Source organism: Kogia breviceps, chromosome 12 (assembly GCF_026419965.1).
Source record: "Kogia breviceps isolate mKogBre1 chromosome 12, mKogBre1 haplotype 1, whole genome shotgun sequence".
In the NCBI taxonomy this organism is placed as follows: Eukaryota; Metazoa; Chordata; class Mammalia; order Artiodactyla; family Physeteridae; genus Kogia; species Kogia breviceps.
In genome coordinates this window covers 2866218-2891889 of record NC_081321.1, presented here as the reverse complement: position 1 = coordinate 2891889, position 25672 = coordinate 2866218, and the positions used below count along the sequence as shown (strand labels likewise).

General features: G+C 56.3%; 2 protein-coding genes and 1 non-coding gene across 10 annotated transcripts in view; 1 reads left to right on the top strand and 2 right to left on the bottom strand.

The window, feature by feature from the left end:
• DDX11 (DEAD/H-box helicase 11) overlaps window positions 1-979 on the top strand; it is a 34945-nt gene extending 33966 nt beyond the window's left edge. For all 7 annotated transcript variants that reach the window (XM_067008417.1, XM_067008422.1, XM_067008420.1 and 4 more), the window contains one exon: window positions 73-979. In XM_067008417.1, the coding sequence (XP_066864518.1) occupies window positions 73-197 (125 nt within the window). In that variant the 3' untranslated portion in view covers window positions 198-979. The remainder of the gene's footprint in view (window positions 1-72) is intronic.
• Window positions 975-16382, bottom strand: WASHC1 (WASH complex subunit 1). 2 transcript variants are annotated; one of them, XM_059081341.2, is made up of 11 exons: window positions 16275-16382; window positions 12799-12952; window positions 4677-4788; window positions 4316-4462; window positions 4028-4164; window positions 3637-3772; window positions 3260-3461; window positions 3010-3168; window positions 2211-2363; window positions 1469-1537; window positions 975-1334 (listed from the first exon to the last, which is right to left on the bottom strand). In XM_059081341.2, exons 2-11 carry the CDS (start codon window positions 12945-12947, stop codon window positions 1195-1197), a joined length of 1404 nt encoding a protein of 467 aa, XP_058937324.1. In that variant the 5' UTR covers window positions 12948-12952; window positions 16275-16382; the 3' UTR covers window positions 975-1194. The 2 variants fall into 2 exon arrangements, with proteins under 2 accessions (XP_058937324.1, XP_066864525.1); XM_067008424.1 differs by having other exon boundaries at window positions 3010-3165; window positions 16275-16357.
• An 8211-nt stretch (window positions 16383-24593) lies between these two features.
• LOC131767578 (U6 spliceosomal RNA) lies at window positions 24594-24700 on the bottom strand. Its single transcript, XR_009338780.1, has one exon. It is a non-coding gene; the product is annotated as a U6 spliceosomal RNA (small nuclear RNA).
• Between the last annotated feature and the right edge of the window lie 972 nt (window positions 24701-25672).

The following is a 25672-nucleotide window of genomic DNA, read 5'->3' as shown; positions in this document are numbered from 1 at the left end:
CCCAGAACCTCCCGCCCCCCAGCCCCACCCCACCGCCAGCCGGTGTCTCCCTGTCTTTCCCTCTCTCCGCAGTTTCACCGAGAGAAGTCTGGCTCTTCCTGACACATGGCTGCACCACTGCCTGTTCACCAGGCCCTCCTTTCACCCCACGCACTAGAATTGTCGTCTTGGGCCTGGTCTGCAGCGGTCCTGCCTAAGAAGGTGAAACCGAAACCCAGGTGGCGAGCGCGGGAGCCCCCTCTTGGAATCAGTGGGCTGCCGGGACCTAGGAATAGGTGGAGAAGCCAACAGGAGAAACGCAGGCTGATCCTGAAGGAACGGTGCCCCGCCATCCCTGGGCCCGTCCCAGGGCCGTTGCCCTCCCCGGAATTGAGCCTGTCTTCCTTCCACCCGGCATGGCCCGGAGTCCAGCTCCCTGACCTGATTCCCGGCCGGTCGTTGGGAGCAGCTGTGGAGTCCACAGCATCTCTGCCCTCTCTTGCTTCTCAGTATCCACTATCGGCGTTCTTAGAGTTGAGGGGGGACCTCCCCCGCCTCCTTTCTCACTAAAAGTAGCTGTTCTAGGCCCTTCACCCTCTCTCAGGAACTAAGAGCAGCCCCCGGGGCCTCTGCTCACCCTAACCACCTGCTCCCGCGCCCGCCGGCCACACTTCTTCCCGCAGGCCCATCCCTACGCGTCCTCCCAGGCGGGGGCCCCTCCCTCCTCCCCCCCCACCCCACCCCCCGCCGGATCCCATGCCAGACTCCTCTTCCCCTGACATCAATTATGCAGAGGGCCATCAGGCTCTCAGCGAGGCTATTTTTAGCGACCCCGTGTCTGTCACTGAGACACATTTTCCTGTGTGGAAACGTCCCTCCCTCCGCCGGCCCCTGCTGACTGCACCTCTCGCTGCCCCCGCCGCCTGAGACCCGGCCTGCAGGGACATCATGCACTTGGCGCAGCTGTGGTCTCTTAATTAAAAGGGCGCTGTTGGTTTATGCTCAGTTCTTGCGTCATACTTCTTTATTGACTCACGTACTGTTTCTCCGCAAAGCGTCTCTAGGGAAAAGGCGTGCGCGCCGGCGCAGGCGGTGGGTGAGGCACAGGCAGCGAGCGGCCCCTGCAGCGGCTCCAGGCAACAGAGCTGGCCAGCCCTGCGCGGCCCCCTCCCTCCCGGGAGCCTGTCCGGGGGATGGGGAAGGCGGGGCGAGCCCCTAGGATTCCCAGTCATCCTCACCCTCCTCTCCCGGGGCTGGCTGCAGGGGAGGCAGAGGCGGGATGGAGTCCGACATTCGGGCAAAGGCCCCTCCCGGCCCCTCGCTGGCCCCCGGCCCGGGCCCTTTCCCGGAGATACCTGGGAGGGCAAAGGTGGAAGGTGAGGGGCTGGTTTGGGGCACCAGTCCAACCGGGCTCTAGAGACTTGAAACAGTGAGAAAGAAGGATGTGGACGACCTCAGCCAGGGAGGCAGCCGGCGTCCTGCTTCCTACCTTTGCGCCTCATGGCCAGCTTGTTGAAGAGATCTGACATCAGGTCCCCACCTTGGCTGGTGGCTCTCACTGCAACAGGAAAGCCATGGGGAGAGGATGAAGGGACCAAGGGTAGACCAGATCCAGCCTGCCTAACACCCTCAGGGCTCCATCAGTGTCCTCTGTGCTGTCAAGGCACCCGGCCCCTCCGCGGCCACGTGTCACCACAGCTCTTGGAGCTTTGGTCCGCGCTCGTAAGAACACGCGTAACCTCTGAGTAACAACAGTCACAGCTACCCTGTGACGAGCAGCCTTGCTGGACAGGTGAGGAATCCTGCCCAGAGAAATTAGGCAATTTGCTTGGGGTCACAGTGCAAAGCTCAGAAGTAGAGCTTGATGTGAAACTCAGGACTGGACTCCCACGAAACTGCTGCTTTAGGCCCAGGTGTGGTATTTATGTCAGCGATGGGGATTCACAGCTGACGTAATCAAGTCTCAGAGGCCTAGAGAAGCAGGATTTAGCCAGGTCTCGGTCCCTAAAAATATCCCAGGTCCCTGAGCGTTTCCTGGACAACTGGCAGAGTCTGAGAAGGCTCTTACAGCTTGAGTGGCCGAAGCTCTGTCCCCCAAGGCATAGAGAGGAAAGTCCCGCTAAGCAGGCTCCAGGAGCAGGAAGGAGCCCAGGGCCGGGGCAGCCCGCACGGCCCTGGGGACGGCGGCCGAGGGCTGCCCCCGCCCCCCCCCCCCCCGCAGCGGGCCCCACCTTGCTCCTGCGCCTTCTGCTGCTTCTTCTCCAGCCTGCGCTCCTTGACGCTGCGGAGCTGGGCCTTGCCAATGCCCCCGGCCTGGCGGATGGACTCCAGCAGAGTGGCCCGGCCACCGGAGGGGTCGACCACTTCCTTGGGCGCTCCCTGGACTAGGGGGGAAAGGGTGCAAGGAAGACAGGCTGCTCAGGCGGGGCCTGGCCATGCGGCCCAGAGGCGGCCCCGGGCAGTGTCTGAGGAAGGGCTCCTCCGTGGCGAGGCGGTGCCTCTGGAAATAGGGGCCTGGACCGGATGCTGCCTGCAGCCGCCCAGGCTCGGCCGGTCCCTCTCCCGCCCCACCTGCTTCAGGTGCCACACTGCACAGGTGGACCCTGGGAATCACCAGTGTGCCGAGTGTCTGAACTTAACACGGGAGCCACAGGGGATTTCTGTGCCACTGCTGGGTGCTGGAGATGGACTGGGAGATACAGGAGTAAAACCGAAATCCTACAACTTAAGGGCCACGTGGATACTTTGTTGCCGTAGTTTTCCATGTCTATTAGTTGCTCCCTTTTCCCCGTTGGTTTAAGGGGGAATGGGGGGCCCACGGCGCCCCGTCCAGGCTCCACAGACATGGTTTGAAACTGCTATGTTATGAACCCAGCAGAACAAGATTTTGAAATTAGAACTACTCTGAAAACCTAGCATTTATGACCACTTAACTAACCTACAGAAAATCCTTCAGGGATCCAGAAATGAGGGGCGCCCTCAGAGAAAGCAGAACCCCTCCCCGCCCCGCGTGCCCTATGCCGCCGCTACCTGAAGGAGACGCGCCACCGCCGTCATCCTCCCTGGCTGGCTGTCCCAGCAGGGCCACGGTCTGGGCTGGGGGCGGAGGTGGGGGCGCGCTGACCAGCAGGGCCGGAGCTGGAGGCGGTGGCGGCGGCGGCGGCGGGGGTACCGCCAGCACCCCATCTTCTAGGTGGGAAAAGCATGAGAAGGTGCCTGCGGAGGAACGTGGCCAAGCCGGGGTGCTCCCGCCCAAGTCCGTTCCCAGCTCTCGGCTCACCGGGCTTGAAAGGCTCAGCCACCTCCGTGTGGAAGGCAGGCAGCTCTGGAATGGTGCCAGGGGCCGACGGGGCAATGCCGGGGCCTAGATCCGCACTGTACGTGAGGTCGTCGGCCACGCCCGGCAGGTCGGGCAGGTAGGACGGCACATCGATCTCAGGCACTTGGCCCAGGTCGGGCACGTAGAAGTAGTTCTCTGGGACCTGTGGGACCGGGGGATGAGGCGGGTCTCGGGCAGCCCGCGGCCTTGCGCGTCCCCGCTGTAGCCGGCCGGCCGGGGTGAGGGGCTCAGCGGGCCCCTGGCCAAGACCACACGGCGGGACCTCGTCTCCTCCCCCACCTCTTCCCCTCCCCCGCCCAGGCATCATCCCTCTCCACCTGCCGCTCCAGCTGCCCTCTCTTGCTGATGGACAGCGGCGCGTCGAACAGCTTCTCCTCCGTCTCCGCCCCCAGCATCACATGGGTCTTTGTCACGGCACCAGCCAGGGGGTCCAGGAAGACATACTTTTTGTACCTACAGAGGAGGGGTGGAGGTCAGGAGGTCAGGCGATCCGGCATCTGTTCTAGGCCCGTGGTCTGGACCACCTTTCCTACTTCATCGGGGCCACAGTTAGTCTGTACCACGGCCTCCCAGGTCTCACCAGGCAAAACCAACCGGTCAGGAGCCTCCTGGCTCCCGGGTTGCAGACTTCTGCTGCACCCAAGTCTGGTGCCCCTGGCCCCCCGCAAGCCGGGCCAACCCCCCGCCCCCGCCCCGCCCCGCCCTTACAGGTTCTCCGTGGTGTTGAAGAGCAGCAAGGAGCTGACAGAGCTGATGTTGCTGGGGAGGCCCCCCAGCCCCTCCTCGGCCTCATCTTCAGGCTCCGGCTTGGTGCTCACACACACGGGGAAGTACTTCAGCTTCTCCTGCGGTGGGGTGACGGGAAACGACCGAGGGATGGTGGTTTCAGCACCAGGCCAGAGTGACCTCCCCCGCTGCAGCCAGAGTCCTCTTGGGGGACCGAACCCTGGGAGGGGCCTCAGTTCCTCCCCAGTGCCCAGGTCACCCCCGTCAGACCTGTAGGGCCAGCTCATCCAGGGGACGATGCTTGCTCTGGACCCTGTGGCGGGCACGCCTCTGCAGGCCAGGGTCCTGGGCCCCCGTGAAGATGGAGCTGTACTCCTGCAGGCGCTCCGGGGCGGGGTACTTGGCACTGGAGAACACCTGTGTACACGGGAAGTCTGAGCAGTTCCTCGGGGGCCTGAGAAGCTCCAGACAGCCTAGGTTTGGGCGGGGGGAGGAACCCTGGGCAGGAGGAAAGCTTGCGGTGCGGCTGGAGCAGGGAGCTGGCAGCCGCAGAGGCATGGGGAGAGGGGAGGGACGGGGGTTTCTGGGGCTGCCGGCCGGCCAGCCAGAGGGACGGGGCCCCACACGCTACCTTGATGGCTTTCTTGCTGCCCTTGACCTTCGCAATCTTGGCCTGGGCCAAGGAGACCCTCTCCCCGATGGCCTGCAGCCGGCTCCGGCTGAGCTCCACTCGCTGGGAGATCCTGCCGCCGGAAAGAAAGTCACAGGGGCTGAGGTCTGCTCCCCAAGCCCCTGCAGCCTCCTGCGCCCCTTCTGCTTTTAATGGCAAGCCTGCGAAGCCAGGGGCTCGGGTGAGGGCTCCTGCCTAAATTTTTGTTTGCGTTTGCGTGCGCTTGTTCTGGCAGTGCCCCAGAACAAGGCACGCGGGATCTCAGTTCCCCGACCAGGGATCGAACCCGCATCCCCTGCAGTGGGAGCGCAGAGTCCTAACCACTGAAGCGCCAGGGAGGTCCTCGGGGAAGGGGTCTTAAAACACAGCAATACCTGCTGTCAGGCCCGATCTTGCCCAGGTGACCTCTCCCAGGACCATCCAACATGAAGCGTCTAGGAACAGACTGTATTAAGTTCCTTGCAGCTCTGGGTAGGGGTGGGCAATCCCCTCGGCCCCAAGTCGGCTCCCATGTGCGCCACCCAAAGGGACGTGGCTCCTGCCTGCCGTGGTTCTCAGCCCCAGGCCCAGGTGACCAGAGGCAGAACCGTCGTGTCTTCCGCGGAGGAAACCGGAGCTCAGCAAGGCTGGGCCTAACTGAAGCCCTAGAGCTGTCCGCAAGGAACTGCCCGGCACGGAAGAGGCAGCTTTGGGTAAATCCAAGTCCCCACGCGGCTCTCATGGTTGTGGTCGGGCTGCCTAGGGGCTGCCACCGCACCCTCCCCGGATCACGGCGCCCTGCTACACTCCCTGAACACGCCACGCACCGCCTTGTCGTGTGGCCTCTGCCGTCTCCTCGGATACCCACGCTGCTGGTCCCTCACTAAACTGAGCCCCTCGCCGAAGCCTCCCCGACCACAGAACCTAAAGCTGCGCCTGTCACTTTCCAACCCCCAGCCAGTTCCTCCGTTACACAGAGCCACCTGTCACCACACGTCTCCTGTGCACTCCCAGGCTACGGGCTTTGTTCCCCGCTGTGTTCCCAGAGCCTGGAACAGCGCCTGGCACCTGCAGGGGTCCCTCTGCAGTTACTGAGTGGCTAACACCATGTGCCCCAGAGGTAAACGCACACGAGCCTCACTCGCGTCATTCAGCAATACGAAGTACTTCTCGCTGCACGGGGACCCCGGCTCCCCTGCCAGGGCGTCCTGCGCCCGAGTGCTCCCCTGCCTCCAGGGACACCTGCCTGTGGCCACCGTGTTCCACATCCACAGCGGTGGTCACAGCTCCACGCTCACCGGGCAGGAGTGAGCACACAGGCGAGGTCGTGAGAGACGAGGCCGAGTTGCAAGCTCAGCCCCCGGGGAGCGGCCAGAGGACACGGTGAGTGGATGGCCGAGGAGCGCTGCGGTCCCTGGGGCCAGAGGCCACGCGGCCAGGGGACTCTAGGATTTCTCTAGCGGTTGAAGTGAATCGTCAAGACTCTGGCCCAACCTTCTTAAACCACCGCCACCAACTTTAGAAGGTTTCAGCCCCCAGAGAACACACCTGATGGACCAGCTTCACAACCCAGCGGCCTCCACCCCCGATGGAGTCTCCTCGGTTACTCCTGGCCCCCCGTGTGCAAGGGCTCGGGGACGCAGGGGCTGGCCTATGAGCAGGGACCCAAACCAGCTTAGTTTTCCTCGACAGGCTGCTCTGAGTGGGGCAGCAAGGCAGACAGAGAGCAAGAGGCACGCTTTCCTTCGGGGAGAGATGCAGAACCGGCAAGCTGTCCGAGCCCCAGCTTTCCCGCAGGCAGACCGGTCTCCCTGCTTTGCACACAGGCCGCTTCCTGTGGCTCCAGGCTCAGCCCTACGCTGCCCCGGCTGAAGCAACCTCACAGTTATGTAACGGCTCGGCTCAAAGGCGCCATGGAGGGAGGCAGCGACGTCGGAACTGGAGCCAGACACAGCCGGCTCCGTCTGGGTCTTCCATCTGATTTCTCCAAGTTACAAACGTCAAGCTTAACAATGAATCCTGGCAAATTTCCGGAATGGGTTATTAAATAGAAGGTCGTAAGCAATTTGAAATGGAAGAGGCGGATCCCCGGGGCCAGCACTGTTCTAAATTCATAGCATTTCTTTTTTGACAAGGTTATTAGACTGGCGTATCAGGGGAAAACCTTAACACACAGTGCAGCTTGAGTCAGCAAGGATTCTGACGGCTTCTCACAAAATCCCGCGGACAAGATGGAGCTATGGGGGCCAGAGGAGAGCACGTTTAGGAAAAATCAGAGCCAGAGAACAACAGCGTCCCAAAGGCACGGCTGAAGAATGGACTGATCTCAGCCTTGCGTGAAGGTCTCTGTCAGGGCGCCGCACACTCATGCGACCCTTGATTAGTAAGCTGGGGGTATCAAATGGGGAGGCCCCAAAATGGTCTGCACGATGGATTCAGGACTCACGGGATCTGGAAAGGCCAGAAGGCCAGAAAAGATGAAACTGGTAAGGAGTGAATGTGAAGCTCAGCATTCAGGTTTAAAAAGTCAAGGGTACAAACGCAGAGGATGGAGGTTTAGCAGGAGTTCAGGTGAAGGAGGACCTGGAGGTTTCGGCTACCTATGAGCTAAAAGCACGTTAAGCAGCTTAGAAAGGAAGTGAGATCTCAGAGCACACCAGCTCCTGAGATCTTTCCCACCTTCTTTCAATAAACAGGGAACGTCCACTCTCCTGGAGGCACTACAGAGAAAACAGAGCTCATCTATGCCAGGCGCCCACCTCGTCCACAGCCGTGTCCCCTTCAAACTGGTTCCACACGTTAAGAGGACTCTGAAGTCCCTTCTAGACCACAGGGTCTGCCTGATTCACAGCTGCGTCTCTAGCACCTGGGACAATGCCTGACATGTAACATACTGGCTGAATACAAAATGACAAGCTAACGAACAGCTAGAGGAGGGTGACGAGGAGGGGATGGTGAGCAGCTCACATCACACAAGGTAACTGAAGGATGTTCTGGCTAAAGATGAGATGACTCTGCGAATATGAAAATCCCCTTCAGGTATCAGAAAGATCACAAGTGCTGTCAGGTGGAAAAGTGATTAGACTTACTCTCTGTCACCCCAGAGTGAGCTGCATTACAGCGGGGGGGTGGGGAGTTACATGGAAACAGACCTCAGTTTTGCATAAGGAGAACTTTCTCGTAAACAGCTGCGTGGCTTTGCAAAGCAATCAGATTCCAGCTGGATGCCCACCTGTCAGGGATGCTCCAGGGGAGATTCCTGTGTGGGACGGGGAATGGAAGATGGGCTTTCCAGGGTTCTTTTCTTATTCAAGAGCCTAGGATGGCTAAGCAACGCCTTGCCCTGGCAGTGACAAGGGCCTGGAAGGCAGTGTTAGGAGGCCTGCTGGGCCGCGTGGGGGCCGGGACGGATGGGCAACGCCCACCATGAGCGGGGCTGGTGGGCGACTTGCCTGCCGCTCCTGACCTACAGCCCCTGGCTTGGTGGCTGGCTTCGGGCAGGTCAGTTTCCAGGCTCATCACTGGAGCCACACCCCTATAGCGTGTCACCAGGACACCAGCAGGGAAGGAACTGGCTCAGTCGGTCTGCTGGGAGCCTGGGACAAAGAGGCACCAGATAACACGCATCTGCTCTCAAGGAGCTAAACAAGTGCAACGTCCCAAACACCTGGGGACAGCCAGTCACTTAACTGATCTATGCCTCACCTTCTCCAGCTGAAAAACAGGAACTGTAACTTCTACATCGTGGAACTGCTGTAAAGGTCAAAGTGAGAGACTGGATGTCTCACGAGCTGTACAAGGCGACACGTCCCAAGAACTTGGTCAACATTTACCTTTACCGCCCACAGACTAGGAGGGGTGAGGGGCTCCAGGCAGTGCTGAGCAGACACGGAGAAAACAGTTCCACATGAGGAAACAGCACTCTGCAAGGGAGCACCGCGGAGGGTGGAGTGCAGAGGGCTCCTCTGGCTGGGGCCTGGGGTGTGAGGTGGTCAAGGTCAAGGTCAATGACGCACCTAGGGGGCCAGGACAGTGCCTGGGCTCCGTGTCCCCACCACCTCCAAAGCCGACCCCATGACCATATGGGAGGCTTTCCTAGGAAGCCGCAGGCCCGTGGTCCCCGCAGGGCTGCCACATCCTCCAGCCATCACACCAGTCAGCTGCTGTGACGGGGCCACTGCCCTGCCCCTAACTGCTGCTTCTCCTCCCCTCGCCAGCCCTACCCCGCACCCCCCAGCCGGTCCCCTGAACAGCTCTTGCTTTCCCCTTCATCTTCTCCACTCACTGGGGTAATTAAGAATGATCTGCTAATTATGCAGGCAGCTGATTGAGGTCTCCGAAGCTCGGAAGGCACCAGGTGCTGATCAGCAGGGAGAAGGCAGGGAGCGGGGAGAAAGGAAGAGGAGAGGAAGGAAAGAAGACTTGCAGAGGCCGAGAGGCCAGGCCGGGTCCCGGGGAGGGCAAGGGACAGCAGCCACGGCCCCCCCACAGCCACAGTCTGCCCCGCCCCTCCTGCTGCCCCTCTGCCGTCGTGGCGGTCATGTGGGGCAGGTACCCTGGGGCTGGCTTCTCCCCGGTGATGACGGGCAGGTGCGGGCAGGTCTGCTAGGCAGGAGGACGAGCCAGGGAGGGGCTGCAAGGAGCGGGTCCCAGGGCCGCGAGGTCCCTGCCATCCTCCCGGTCTCTGCACGCTCCGCCCACCGGGCCCGAGCAGGAGGAAGGAACCGGCTGGGGATGCTGATCTTCCGCCGCTCACCTGCCTGGGGGCACAGGCTCCGGTGGGGCTGAGGGGCTGGGCCTGCGCCTGAGCTGGGGGGAGGCGGGGAGCAGAGACATCAAGCATTTCTTCTCCGCCTGCCGACTCTCCTTGGCGAGAGGAGCACGTTCACGGGGAGCGGTTCCAAGCTGGGGTCACATCCCACAGCAGAAGCCCCTGAGAACAGAGGAGCCCCTGCTGCAGAATGGGGGGCGGGGCTGGGCACCCCCCACTCCCTGCCGGCGCCGACTCCTCCCTCCCCTTCATCCTGTTCCCAATCTGTCATCTTATCCTGTCGTTATTCCATTTGCAGGGTCTCCTATCCGCGCCCCCTACCTGCAGCCCCCCCGGACCGCAGCCTCTCCCTGCCCACAGCGCGGCTCCCCTCCTCGTCCCAGGTGCCTGATGAACCTTCCCCAAACGCTTCTGTCCCATCACTTCCGGCTCAAGAACCTATCCGGGCTCCCAAAACCCTGGGCTCCAGCTCAGAGCCCCATCCAGCCGGGAGCCCCACAGCCCTGACTCGCATGTCCCAGCTCTCCCTCAGCCACGTCCTCTTGCCCGCTCCTTCCACCAGGGACCCACTCCGGCACTGTAGGGACCTAAAGCAGCGAGGAGGGCTCCCGAGGGCACGGACGCACGGAGGGCTGACTTTCAGCCCCGTCCTGCAGTGAAGGAGTGACGGTTGGGACAGGCGGCACTCAGGTAGATACTCGGGGCCTCGCGGCCCCGGGCGCACCACCCTGCAGTCGGGCCTCAAGCCTTTGGCACTCATTTCCGGGCCCCAGCGGAGGGCCCTCAGGCGGCGTTCCCCGTCCCGCCTCGCCTGCCGGCCAGAACCCGTCCCAAGTGGCCCTGTCGGCGCCCCTCCTTCAGGAGGCCTCCCCTGACCTCGGGGAGCTGGCGCCGGTTTTCCTCTCTAGCATCTGCTCCCTCCTCGTCCTCTAACAGCCTGCTTCCTACGGGGACGCCATCGCTCCCACAGCTCCCACAGCTGCCACAGGCTCGGTCTGCACTTTGGGTGGGGCTAAACCCAGGGCCTGGGGGTAGGGCGTGTGACCAAGGTCTGAGCCAGCTGCTGTGTCACCCTCCCCGCCACCCTGGCCCCAGCCACTGGCTCTGCGACGGCCACGAGAACCAGGCCGAGCCAGTGGGAGGGCGGCACTTCCCAGGGAACTGCTGCAGAGGAAGACATTCTTTCCTGCGGGACCTGAGCCTGAGTACGACTCTGGGCCTACGGGTTACCTTGCGAGAGCGAGGCCTGCCTGGGAACGGGGCCAACCCCGAAGCAGCGAGCAGGGATGGGACGAAGGCAGAACCGGGCCCTGAGGACAGCATTCAGCCCTGCAGCTCCAAAGGCCGCGCTACGGACTGCTTACTTCTGCTTATTGGTCTGGGGAGTCTGACTGATAAATGCGCTGCCAGTTCTTGTCTCTCTCTCCTCTAGGCCCCTCGGAGCTCACAGAGCTCATGCTACGCGGCTCAGGACCAGCTCACACGGCTGTTTTCCCATCCTAGACAACGACGCCCCTGAGGACGGGAACCCATGCCACACACCATTAGTACCCCTCGGACCTGAATGCTGGGCACGTGGTGGGGGGTCAACGGGGGGACCCGGAACCCAGCGGCGAGGGGAGCGCGGACGCAGGTACCAGGCTACTGGGAGCATCCCACCATCCCTGGGCCACGCCGAGCCGATGACCCACCAACTCGCCACTCCGTCCCCAGCAGACGGCCTTGCTGCCCTCTGCTCACCCCACCCAGGGCCAGAGGGATGTGAAAATGCCCACTGGTGCCGAACGCCAGGAAGGAAAGGAAAGAACGCTAACAATCCAGTGCTCCCCTCACGGAAAGGCAATAAGCACGCAGTCACAATCCTGGTGAGGAAACGCAAATCTCTCTGATGGAGTCTTTCTGGCATCCGTTTCAGTCACGAGGTGTGGGGTGGCCATAATCTGGGACCAGTGGCTCTTAAAGGCCTGTGTCCTCTGGCTTACGTGTTCCTTGGGCGTATTCAGCACAAAAATTAGCACAGAAGAGGCACCTAACACTTTCTATAACTACTGATAGCAGCTTAATGGAGGGCCAGAATAGGCAGCAAGTGAGCAGAGGTGATGTCACCAGATAATAGGAAGGAACATTTACTGAACGCTTACTATAGGCCAGGCACTTCAATTCCTTGGCACGTTTCAATTCATTTCATCTTAACAACAATCCTCTGAGGAAGGTACCATTCTTACTGCCAATCTACAGATGGGAACACTGAGACTTAGCGAGGTTAAGTAACTTGCCCGAGGTTACAGAACAAGCAAATGGGGAAGCCAGACTGGAGCCCAGTAAGTGCTCCAGAGTCAACCCCCTTAACTACTTCGGGGCGCCGCCCTCGGGTACAATTACATCCGGGATAGGCGTGAGGCAGGCAGGTGCATTAGTGAGCAGCTCAGAGGCAAAGGAGTCAGGTGGATCTAATGTTTGGACCGTGTCCAGCTGCAGACAATGACTCCATTGTCTGCCCCCATTGGGGAAGGCTTCTGGGAAGAGGTGGAATTCCAGTTGGTGGGGGAGGAGACTGCATGCTGCAGCGTCGGGGTTCCTGGTCTGGGGTACAAGCAGGGGACTGTGTGGGAGACCTGACCAGGAGAGGGACCTGAGTCAGGCAGCCAAATACTCCAGCCTTCAGGGGGCACGGTGTGGGCACCCACGAAGGAGAAGCTCTACACCCCTCTCAGCTCGCTCACGGCCAGAGAAAGACAGGACCCGTATACAGGACAGAGGGCTGAATGAGTGAATACACTCAGGTCAGTGGCGGCACACGGTTAATAGGATGCAAATATTAGTTGTTACCAAAATATTAAAAATAGGTTTTACCACAACTGTAATTAACTAACATGCAATTAATCAATTAGAGTCCGTCTCTGCTGCTGGAGTATATCCTCTGGCTGGGCAGAGATGCTGCCTTAGTTGTTGCTGTAGCTAAAGAGAGTAGCACAGAGCCCTGCACACAAGTGTTGGCTGAACATTCGCTGACTGCGGGAATAAGCATAAGCGAAGGAACACGGGGCCCCCCAGTGCCGGGGAGAGCGTGAGCTGGGAGAGCTGTACCACCACTGGGTGCACGCACAGGGAACCCAGGGGCTCAGAGGCACAGGAGGTAGCGAGCTCGTATGATAAGATTCGAAGCCGGGCACCCAGCTCGGCCCCTCGGGCACCAGAAAGCCAGCTGGGTCCCCCTCAGGACCAAGAATCACCAGAAGGGGCGCTCTGAGAGGGTGCATTCTGGGCTTGGAGAGATGGCTGCCCAGGGTGGGGAGCAGCCCCCGGTCAGGGGAGGGTGGCAGCGGCACCCACCTGCTGAAGATGTCTCCGGAGACCTTCTGTAGGTGCTGCAGGGCATCCGCCACCTGCTGGACGGCCTCCTCTCGCCGCAGGTCTGGCTGTACGAGGGGCACTGCGTAGGTCTGATCGGCCAACGGACGCTGGGTCCCCGTGGGGGTCATGGTGCCTGGGGGCGGGGATTGAGCATCAGGGCTGCCCGCACACCCACCTGCCACGGGGCCAGGCGACAGGCACACAGCCCCCCGCCCAGCAGTCTGCACGGGGGTGGGGGGCGGGGGGGGGCACAGCACTGGGTGGGAGGAGCTGCTGTTCTGCTGATGCTTGTTGGGTGAACGAGGGAGGCGAGTTGCTAAGGACCAGAGACTGACGTGAAGCATTCAGAGGAGGCGCAACACTGACTGGCTGCCAGAAGGCACTTGGAACCCCGCTAGGCACCCCTTCCCTACCTCATCTCACTTCAACCTCCAAAGCCTGGATGAACAAGAAAGGAACCCTGGCTGCAGAGTGAAAAAGAGGGAAGGGTTTGGGGGGAAAGTTGCCTGTGTCAACTGCCAAACGGTAGCCGGCTCTGGGAAAGCCCAGACAATGTGGACTCGAGCGCCCTCCTCACTCTGGCCCCTGAGGACCTGCTCCCGAGACAGGACAGGCAGTGGCTGGAGACTCCAGGGTTAAGGACGTCCAGGCTCTGCTCTCCCAGGCCAGAGCCAAGGGGGGCCAGGAGGATGGAGGGGCACATGGGGGCAGGGGGCAGGAAGGAAAAACACTCCTTCGAACTGCAAGACGGGGGCAGTCAGTCTATTTATACTGAGTTTAATTAACTCCGCTCCCTGGTGCCACCAAAGCAGCAATCACACTGCAGACGGCGCTGATTTGATTGGCAACAGAGGCATCGGGCAGAATATTAAGGCACCAAGCCCCTATAAATAGGCCTAATCGCAGCCCCCCAGTAGAAGACAGTGCGGAAGACATTCTGCAGGCCTGGCACTGTGCCCCAGACCTGCTCTTCTAGGCACTACCCCGGGGCCCCTGGTTGCAACAGAGGTATGGGTGGGGCTGGCTAAGTGTGGCATGGAGGGTTTCGGAGGCTTCATTTGAGTTTCAAGTGCTGTGTGACCTGGGGTAAGTTGTTTGCCTTCTCTGAATCTCTCATTCTTTCCATTTCTCATCTCACAGCCTGAGAATGGCACTGCCCTCTGAGAAGTGGTTATTCTCAATGTTTCACGCCAATCTCCTCAGCAAGCTGGAGCTTATCCTCTGCTCCCTGTGTTGGCCTCCCCTGCCCTTCCTTCTACCCAACTTGTTCTTGCCTACCCTTCCTAGGCCAGCACTTCTCGTGATCCGAGATGACCAGTCTGCTCTCCAAGTTCTTCTCCAGCAGTGAGCTCCTCAGCTTCCCAGACCTGAACCTGCCCAGAATCCTCATCAGGGCCCAGGAGTAACTCACCTCCCCACTTCTCTTCCCACCTATCAAATGACCAAAGTGGAGCCAGCTGATCCCAAACCACCTGAGGAACCTAACCCTCTGGGAACTTGCATGCCTTTCAAAAATCCCCACCCGGTCCCTCTTTGCATCTACACTGATGCAAATCTGCCTGGAGTCCTAACTTAGCTCTGTACCTCAGTTTTCCCATCCCTAAGACAGAGAGGGAGTAAAAGGCAGGAAGAAGGTACTTTCTGGGCTCATCCTGTGATGCATTCCTCATGGTCAGTCACCACACCCTGTGTGTGTGTCCATGCACGACGGGGTACAGCGGGCACAAAGCTCCTAAGCAAGGAAGGAGCAGGTGTGTTCAAGAATTAACAGTACAGCTTAGTTGAGCCCTTTACTCATTCTGTCTGCTGACAAGTGCTCAGCAGCTATCAGGTGCTGGCCGTGATCACAAAGGTGAAGAGGACGCTATACTAGCTGTGAAAACAGCCTGGAAAACAATTAATCAGCAGGTGATAAATGTTCTAATCCAGCCGTGAATCCAGTGCTAGAGGACACTGAGGAAGGAGTGAGTGATAAACCCCTTCTGGGGTCAGGGGAGTCAGGAACAGCTCTTAGCAGAAACTGCACCTCCCTGCCAGACCCAGGGAGACAGGGCAGGGAGAGCACCCCAGGCAGAGGGACAGTTGAACACAGGTGTGTAGGGGAAGGGCAATTGTTTTGGGCAACAAGGATGAAACCATCCTTGGGTAAGTAGCAAAAAAAGAGGCCAGATTGTGAAAAACACTGAATACCATGGCAAGGAGTGTGGACTTGAGCCTGCAGGCCAGGAATGGAAGCCTCAGACCTGTCGTCCAATATGGGAGCCACTAGCTACATGGGCTATTGAGCACTTGTAATGGAGTCTAGGTGTAAAATATACACCAAATTTCAAACTTCCTAGTAAAAAAAGAATGTAAAATATCTCATTAAAATTTTAAATATTGATTACATGTTGAAATGACCATACTTTAAATACAGTGGGCTAAATAAAACACATCACTAAGTTAATTTCGCCGTTTCCTTTTACTTTTTTTTTTTTTCTTGCGGTACGCGGGCCTCTCACCGCCGTGGCCTCTCCCGTTGCGGGGCACAGGCTCCGGACGCGCAGGCTCCGCGGCCATGGGATCCTCCCGGACCGGGGCACGAACCCGCGTCCCCAGCATGGGCAGCCGGACTCTCAACCACTGCGCCACCAGGGAAGCCCCCATAGAAATATTATGCGAGCCACATATGTGACTTTAAAAGTAAAAGGAGGGCTTCCCGGCTGCCCATTTACTTTTACTTTTAAAGTCACATATGTGTGGCTCGCATAATATTTCTATGGGGGCTTCCCTGGTGGCGCAGTGGTTGAGAGTCTGGCTGCCCATGCTGGGGACGCGGGTTCGTGCCCCGGTCCGGGAGGATCCCACGTGCCGCGGAGCGGCTGGGCCCGTGAGCCATGGCCGCGGAGCCTGCGCGTCCGGAGCCTGTGCCCCGCAACGGGAGAGGCCACGGCGGTGAGAGGCCCGCGTACCGCAAGAAAAAAAAAAAAATTTCTATGGGACGGCGCTACCTTAGAGAACCTGGTAAAAACTGTGGATTCCCCCAGAAAAGTGAACATAGAGCAAACCCGCTCTCACAATCCTGTTGATAAATTTCGAAGTGCTCGGGATCCCTCTCAGCTCGGCTGCAGGCAACTGAGACCCAAGCAGGGTTAAAGCGGTGTGGGGTCATCCAGGGGCCGGGACGGGTGGCCGCAAAAAGAGGGTCTGAGCATCCGCTGCAGCTCGTTTCGAGAGCCGGGCCCTCCCCGCGAACCGACAGGGGCGGGGGGCGCCGACCCGCCTACTGAGGCCCAGGCCGGCCCCGCGGGGCGGCCAGCCAGCCGGCGGCCCAGGCGGAAGTCAGTGGGCCCGGGCCTCCCGCCTCGGCTCCCGGCCCGGCGGCGTCCCCCGGAGCTGCTCCCGCCTCCTTCCGTCCCCTCCGCGACCGGCCCCCACCCCCGCCCCGCGCGTCCCGGCCAGGCCCGCGCCCTCACCTGCGCGACGGCCGCCGCTTCCGCTCCGCCCGCCGGGCCCCGCCGCCGCCCGCTCCGGCTCCCCGGCGCTCCCGGCTCCGAGCTCTGGCCCCGCCTCCAGCCGCCAGTTCCGCTCGCTCGGCGCCGCGGCTCAGGGGCCCTAGAAGCCCGCTCCTCGAGTCCTCTGGCCTGAGCTCGCCGCCAGGCCCTCAGCGCCTCCTCGCCCCGCCGCCGGGCACGACCCCGGCGCCCTCTGCCCCTTCTCCCCGCGCAGCCTCGCCCCTCCTCGCGCAGCCCCGCCCCTCCCTGCGTGCCCTCTCCACCCACCGGCTCGGCGGCGTACTCGACTGGCTGCCCCTCCTCCTTCAGCCCGGATTTTCTGGGATTGGGATCTGCGGGCCGAGCTCCCCGCAGAGTCCGCCCAGTGCCCGCCTCGCCTTAAAAAGTATAAATAAATGCCGGACACAGAAGGACAAAAGCTGTACGAGTCCACGCTGTGCGAGGTGTCCAGAGCCGTCAGATCCAAACAGAACCAGAACGGCGGTTACGGAGGGGGCGTTATTGTTTAGCGAGTACAGAGCTCGTGACGGTCTTCTCCTGGACCACACTTTAGTCGGGCTGCTTTGAATCCTCTTCCAACTAGGCCTCCACTTGCGTCGCCCAGTTTTAGCGAGAATCCTGTTACTCGTTTTAGCCAGAACCTCCCCCCACCCCACCCCGCCCTCTTATCTGACCAAATGCCTCCTTCCCCCGTCCCCAGGTGACGTCCCATCCCTCACCTGCCTGCCTGCAGCAAGAATCCTAGCCAAGAATTACCCAACCCTCTTAGTAATTTTCCATCCCCCCAATCTGGCTCCTTGGCTAAAAGTCCCCACCTGTCCATGCTGTATTTGGAATTGCCCCCTGTTCTATACTGACCTCTGTTTTCCCCTGTTGCAAAGTCCTGAATAAAATCTGCTTTTACCCCTTTAATGACTGTGCGGCTCTGGTTTTCTTTGACCTGTCAGTTTGTGACGATGACAAAGTTCTGGAGATTGGTAGTGGTGACGGTTGCACCACGATGTGAATGTACGTAATGCCACTGAACTGTACATTTAGAAGTGGTTAAAATGGTAAATTTTATGTTATGTTTTTGTTATGCCAAGAAAAAAAAAGCTCGATGGTCTTTAAAAATACTTTTGAAAAGTTAAATATATAAAGCAAGCGTCTGTCCAGAGATCCTGCGATAGTCGTTCGTGAGGTCCATTGGCCTGCCTCAAAATTCTTGGCCCATCTCTTTGAGGGTTGCCAGATAAAAATACAGGACGCCAAGGTCATTTGAATTTCAGATGAAAAAAACCAAATAGTGTTCTATTTTTTTTAGTATAAGTATGTCCCAAACGAAGTATGGGACACATTTAAACTAAAAAAAAAAATCATTCCTCATTTATTTGAAATTCAGAATTAAGTGTTTATATTTTTATTTGCTAAATCTGGCAACTCTACTCTCTTCCTAATACTCTCCGAATTTTGTCCTCCTTCCCTGCCCCGCCTCTGCATCCATCCCTGGGAGAGAGTTAGGTTGAATCGTCTTTTGTGATGAGAACACCCCAATGACTTGCAGGCTGTAGCACATGGTTCCCACCAATGACGGGTAAGAGATGGGTTTGCACATGTATTATAGACTGAATGTGTCCCCTCGCCCCAAGTTAATACATTAACACCCTAACCCCCAGTGTGATGGTATTTGGGCCAGGGCCTTTGGGAGGTAATTAGGGTTAGATGAGGTCATAAGGGTGGGGTACCCACGATGGGATTACAGCCCTTATGAGAAGGGATACTCTCTTTCCACTACTAAGGACACACGGAAAAGGCAGCCATCACAGACCAGAAAGAGAGCTCTCTCCAGGAACCAAATCAGGAGGCACCTTAATCTTGGACTTTCCAGCCTCCAGAACAGTGAAAAATAAATTTATGCCGTTTAAGCCACTCTATGGTATTTTGTTTCTGACTAGTACAACCTGCAAGCTCATTTCCCCCTCGCTCCACCTGAGCAGTGACTAAGCAGCTTAAGGTATCTGAACCCAAAGCTCGCAGGCTTGGGGCTCCGCCCCTCATCCTCTGTGCAACCTTGGGCAAGTCATCCAATGGGGCCTCAGCTGCCCCATTTATAAACTGCGGTTAAGAGTGCTTGCCCTGCCTCCTTTAGAGAGCTGCAGTTAAAGGGCATCTAAGTGCTCTGTGATCTGTAACGTGTACTTGAACACAAAAGGCGCCAGGATGTCTGTCTGTACATAGACACGTGCCCACATACCCCACATCACACATCCAACCTGGCCGTGATTTCTCACAAAAGCGCTGCAAGACAGCACCCCCAGTCCAGAGCAGCCAGTTCACCCTCCGGACCGTTCACCCACACTTCATCACAGTTCTCTACCAAATCTACTGGTGACAGGCTCATCCCAGACTTAATTTTAAAGATCTCCTGGGACTTCCCTGGTGTGCAGTGGATAAGACTCTGCGCTCCCAATGCAGGGGACCCGGGTTCCATCCCTGGTCAGGGAACTAGATCCCACATGCATGCCGCAACTAAGAGTTCTCATACCACAACTGAGGAGGCCGCCTGCTGCAACTAAGGAGCTGGTGAGCCGCAACCAAGGAGCCCTGGAGCCGCAACTAAGTAGCCCGCCTGCTGCAACTAAGACCCAGTGCAACCTAATTAATTAATTAATTTTAAAACATAATAATAAAATAAAGATTTCCTAGGCGCTGCACTGCAAAGACATTTAACCTCAGCCACTCGAGCTGCAGTGGGAACCTTTGACCTCAGTCTGGATAAAGAAAAGCTAAGTGTCATCCTAACACGTGGACACAGGGCCCCCACCTGCCTCTGCTAGCCCAGCGTGTGATGCTATTTATATGAAACATCCAGAAAAGGAAAATCCACAGAGAATGCAGATTGGTGGTTTCCAAGAGCTGAGGGACAGGGATAATGCGAAATGGCTGCTTAACGGGTATAAGGTTTAATTTTTAAATTTTTTGGCCACACTGCACAGCATGCGGGGATCTTAGTTCCCTGATCGGCGATTGAACCCGTGCCCCATGCGGTGGAAGCACGAGGTCTTAACCGCTGGACCGCCAGGGAAGTCCCGGGTATAAGGGTTTATTTTGGGGGTGATGAAAGGTTTTGGAGCTACACAGAAAGAGCGGTTGCAGGACATTGTGAATGCACTAAATGCCACTGAATTGTTCACTTTAAAACAGTCAGTTTTATGTGGCTTTCACCTCACTGTAAAAAACAAAACCGAAAGACAATGCTGGGGCGTAAGAAGCGCCGTCTAAGTACTAGTTGTGATTATCCTGCATTCCCCGAGCTCACCCATGCGAGGGCTGAGCCTGTGTCTTGTACTTCTGTACTCTCCTTGGTGTGGAGCCTGCACTGGAAGGGGCAGGGAGGCCACTGGCCGAGGGCCTCTTCTGTGTGTCCCGTAGGGATTCCATTTTTTTTCATCAGGAGGATGAGGAAGCCACAACATTGTCCCTTGTCACTGTTCTCTCAGCACACGTTTATTGAGTGCTTGCTCTGTGCCTTCAAACAAGCCAGAGAAACAGCCCCTTGAGCAGATGATGGCCAGCGTGGGACGCAGTTTTGAGAGCAGCAGGGCGGGGAGCACAGGCGCCGGGGGGCAGGGGCCCGCATTCACTTAGGAGTGCGTTCAACTGTACCAAACGGGAACTTCACCGCAGGGCTCTAAGCCTTAAAAGTTTCATTTTCCAGATATGGACCACACCGTCTTTATCCAGTCATCTGTTGATGGACACTTAGGTTGCTTCCATGTCCTGGCTCTTGTAAATAGTGCTGCAAGGAACATTGGGGTGCATGTGTCTTTTTGAATTATGGCTTTCTCCATGTATATGGAATATTACTTAGCCATAAAAAGGAATGAAATTGTTCCATTTGCAGAGCTGTGGATGGACCTAGAGACTGTCATACAGAGTGAAGTAAGTCAGAAAGAGAAAAACAAATTTCATATAATATTGCTCATATGTGGAATCTAGAAAAATGGTACAGATGAACTTATTTGCAAAGCAGAAAGAGAGACACAGACGTAGAGAACAAACTTATGGATATCAAGGCGGGGAAGGGGGGGGTAGGACGAATTGGGAGATTGGGATTGACATGTATACACTACTACGTATAAAATAAGTAACTAATGAGGACCTACCGTAGAGCACAGGGAACTCTACTCAGTGCTCTGTGGTGACCTAAATGGGAAGGAAATCCAGAAAAGAGGCGATATATGTATACGTATAACTGACTCACTTTGCTGTACAGCAGAAACTAACACAACATTGTAAAGCTACTGTATTCCAATAAAAGTAATTTTAAAAATTTAAAAAACAAACAAAAAAAGAAGTTTCATTTTTCATGTTACAGGAGAACTGGAGGTAAGCAGAACAGGGGTGATCCGTGGTGCCTTTAGGAACCTAGACTCTTCTTTCTACTGTGCCTTAGCACGTGGCTTTCATCCTTATGGTTGTAATATGCGTGCTCCATTCTGTACACTGCATCTGACTTCCAGGTGGGAAGAAAGGAAGGACAAAGCAAAATGGTAAAATGCAGATGTGAGCCCAATCTACTTTTTTTTTTTTTTTTTTTTTCGGCACGCGGGCCTCTCACTGCTGTGGCCTCTCCCTTCGTGGAGCACAGGCTCCGGACGCGCAGGCTCAGCGGCCACGGCTCACGGGCCCGGCCGCTCCGCGGCACGTGGGATCTTCCCGGACCGGGGCACGAACCCGTGTCCCCTGCATCGGCAGGTGGACTCTCAACCACTGCGCCACCGGGGAAGTCCCAATCTATTTCTTTTTAAGAAAGATTCCCTAACAATCTCCATCCAGCAACTTCTTACATCTTATTGGCCAGGACTGGACCACGTGACTGAAGCCAGCTACAAAGGCGTCTTGGGACGTGAGTATTTGTAACTGGGGATACTACTTCCCTGAACAAAATAGGGATTCTATTAGGATGGAGAGGATAGAAGAAGGTTGGTCAACCGTGCAGTGTCTGCTGGAGACACCCAACCTTTGTTCACATTTGCTCAGAGAAGGATTTCTGAAGGGTGCAATGCCAGAAATGAAGCTTAAAGGATGAGCAGGAGTTACCCCAGGGAAGGAGGGTGAGGTTATGGGCATTCCATGAACACAAGACAGCAGGAGCCTATCCATTAAGGTAAGGCTAGCTGCTGCAACAAACTGAAAACACTTCCATCACTTCTCACTAATGGAACACCCAAATCCATGGATGGCTTTCCTTCATGCTTTAATTCAGGCACCTGAGTTCTTTCCATCTATGGCTCTGCCACCTTCACCATGGGGCTTCTGGGGTTGAGAAGGGAAAGAACCTGAAGAGCATGTGGGAGTTTTGATGGAACAGGCCTGGCAGCAGCATGGATTACTCTTGTTCATCTTCCACTGGCAAGACCTTGTTCAAATGGCCACATCTAAGTGCAGGGGAGTCTGGGAAATACAGTCTATCTATAGATGAGCCAGTTTCTGCTACAGTGATCGGGAGGTGAGAAAATGTGCAGCTGGTGTGGAGTGGGACGTGACACAAGACCATAAGCAGTTTGGTATTGCTGAAGTTCAAGGCAGAGGGGAGGTGGGGATGAGATTAGAAAAGTAGTAGGAACCAGACCACAATACTGGGTCAATGTGCCCCTAGTACTTTACATCTGTCATCTCAGTTATGATAGGGTGTCTGACCTGTGGAGAAGAGGTGGGAGGTCTTCTGTGTGTATTTGCTTCGTATAACAATCCTATTTCCTAACGAGTACATAGAGTTTCACTGTGTGCAAAGCACATGTATGTATACAATATTTACAAGAATTTGGTGAGGAAAATAGTCTCGTCATTCCTATGTACATTGGGGGGAAAATGAGGCTTTGAGAGGCTTAAGAACTTGTCCCAAGTTCAGCCAGGTCCACCTGTTAATCAACACTCTCACCCATTCTATTATATCACCTCCCCAAGAGGGTCTCATGTGTCTTAATAGGGAGTTGGGACTTCAGCCTGAAGTCTAACGGCCGATGGGCTCGGAAAAAGCCCTCCATTTCTGATGCTAAAATTGGACGCCCTCAGATTTGCTCAGACTTACCTGTGGTCGGTGGCATCGGCTGGGGGTGGGGGAGGGCGCGGGGGGCAGGAAGGACTCTGTGAAACCAGGAACTTGTCCTTCCTGGGGCAGCACCTGGCTCTCCCAGCTGAGGAAGTTCTGCATTTTTAGAGGGAAGTGGGTAGGGAGAGTCCACGCCTCCCTCTGAGTCCAAAATGACCCACCTGCGGACCTTACAGCTCTCCTGCCACCCCCGGTCCCAGCCTCCTCTGCAGCCTCGAAGGACCAGGGCTGGGAACAGAGGGCGGGGCACAAGCAGGGCCAACAGTAACACAGTACTTTCAGAGGAACCACAAACGTATTTTCATTAAAATCAGAAGAAAAGTGAACTTCAGACTGAAGAAGATATTTTAATACATAATATTAATATAGTCATCTGTGTACCAACATAGAAAATATGATTTTTAATATTTTTTATGGAGTAAGGTCCCCACGAAGGCAAAAGGATCCACCTAGTCTATGAAAGTTGTGATGAGTTTGGTGTGTGTGTGCATGTGTGTGCATGTGTGTCTGTCTGTGCATGTGCATGTGTGTGTGTTTCAAGGCAGAGACTGAGGGCCTAGGCCTTCGGGCTCTGACTCTCCAGCTCGTAGCCTGGCAGGCTGCCTGCTTCTTCCTGCTAAACTCCACACGCCAGGACGTGCTCTAGGGAACCGGGACCCCACAGCGCGGTGCTCACCACCTGCGTGGATCTGCATTGCAGGAGCCGCACCCCCTTCCTGGCACGGTGTCCACCGCTCCGAAATCCCACCGTGTGGGAGCTGGACACAGGGCCGCAGCACTAATCCTTGAAATGACTCAGGGAGGATTATCCCAGCCTCTCCTCAGCAGCGAGGCCGGGTTGGTGCCCAGGGAGGGGGAGGCCAGAGCAGGGGGGCTGCCCGCAGTGGGAAGACGGGGAAAGGTGAATGCCCAGCAGAGAGGCTTCCAGACTGGATCAGGCAAGAGGGGGTCCTAAGGGGCAGGGCTAAATCTCAGAGGTGGGATTATGCAAATCAATTCCGGCCAGAGATCTTGAAGCTTGAAAAAACCCAGACCGGGGGAGAGAATTTAATTTATAAAAAGTTAAAAGTATGAAATATAAAATAATCCCTTAAGGTGCTTATTTAACAACCAAATCATTCCAACACAATGAACCATATGTAAAACGTACCTCCGCCCAGCCCCTCACCTACACCCCAAGGAGCCCCTCTTCTCTCCACCACCCTACCACCCAGGCTTGGGTGCTTTCCCCGTCCTCCTTTCTGTCTCACTGACCCAGCAAATTCCGAAGTCCCACCTCCTCCAGGGGGTGACTGGAGGACAAGGCCCGATTTCCTGGGCCCCCAATCCGTGGGGGGAATACGCCTCCAGATCCTGAATTTGCCTATGCAAATTGGCTTTCTGATATGCTGGTGTCTGTACGTGGAGACTTCATCTTGGTGGGAGGACCAGGTAGGTGAAAGTATGCCAAGGGAGCAGGGATGCATATGAGTCATGGGTGGCTCCCGCAGGCTGGGGTGTGGGTAGGAAGGGGAGCCCCTTTGAATGGAGATGTGTGCACAGAGGGTCTGGGTAAGTCTGGGTGACTGGAGAGAGGCTGAAGTGGGTGCTGGACCTGGGGTCCAGACAGCAGAGGCTTACACTCTGGTAGCCACTAGTCACAAGTGAGTGTCCGAGCACCGGAAATACAGCTTGGGTGTGCAACCGAGGAATCGAACTGCTAATGTGCTTAATTTTCACTAAAAATTCATTGAAAAGTTGTTACTCTCTCCATTTAGTTATTGGAAAACATAAGTATTGGTGAGATAATTTGAGTACGTGAACTTACTTTTCAATGTGAATGTTGTGAAATCTGAACACAGGCCACATATTTCCAATAAAAATTTAGCATCCAAATTGAAATGTGGCGTAAGTGTAAAATACACAGTACACCTCTAGGACTTAGTACGAAAAAAGCGCGTTTTTTCAAGGACCTCAGTAATTTTGTACATGATTACATGTTGAAATGATAATATTTTAGATACAAGTTAAATAAATATATTATTGAAATTAATTTCACTTTTTTTGGCTTAAGATTAAAAAAAGTTTTTTTATTGGAGTCTAGTTGATTTACAATATTGTGTTAGTTTCAGGTGTACAGTAAAGTGAATCAGTTATACCTATACATATATCTACTCCTTTTTTAGATTCTTTTCCCATAGAGGCCAAAAAATATGGAACACTTCACAAATCTGTATGGCCTCCTTGTGCACGGGCCACGCTAATCTTCTCTGTACCGTTCCAATTTTAGTATATGTGCTGCCGAAGCGAGCCCTTTTTTTTACTTACAAAAATATGGTTACTAGAAATTTAAAAATCATGCATGTTGCTCATATTGTATTTCTGTTGGACAACTCTTCTCTAGAGGGAAAGGCTAAAAGGGACCTAGCTGGCTTCAGGTGGCAAGGCAGGCTGGAAGGCTCCCCAGGGCAGGGCCGAAGGTAGCTTGAGGCCGGGGTGGAGGTTGGGGGTAGGAGGGGAGTGGGGGCTGGAAGAGGGCAGAGACAACCGGACCTGGCAACGTTGAGAATGTGTTCCGTGGGGCCGGCCGGGTCTGCTGTGTGTATCGTAAGGCCCAGGTGTCTCCGCACCCCTCCATACCCTCTGTGCCCTTCTCGCCCGTCTTCCTCAGGTGCTGGCAGAGTGGGTATAACCATCACTGGACCGGAGGCTTCTCCAGCACACAGATCGTGTCTTATTTCTCTTTGTATTCTCGGTCTCAGCATCATGTATAAAGACACCTAGCGAGCTTTGCCGGCAGAGGGACCAGCAGTCCAAATGCTGTTTGCTTTAGTGGGCTGACACGTGTGTGTTGGGACAGGCCCCCCGAGGGGCAGGATGTGCAGGGGAGCGGCTACGGCCTGCTGGGGGAGGGGAGTCCTCAGCCCCTCAGCCCCAGGGAAGTGCGGGGGGCGTCCCTCGGAAACGGACAGGACACTTGTCTGTGTCAGTTCCCGCAGCACTGTCTGTGTCAGTCCTGGGTCTAACGAAGACCCAACACAGCCAAAAATAAAATAAATAAATAGTTAATTAATTAAAACAAAACAAAACAAAACCTAAGCAGGGGACACCGAACACTGACTCAGTGAATTTCAAAACCGCTATGGACCAGCGATTCCTTTGTGCCTCTCCTGTTACTTTTTGAGCAGAAATGCCTGTAGCTGTTGTCCTGCCATGGTGTGCTGTGTGGGGGCAGGCAGATAACTTGCATCTTTAGTTGTAGAGACCGGGTAAGAGGAATACCTAA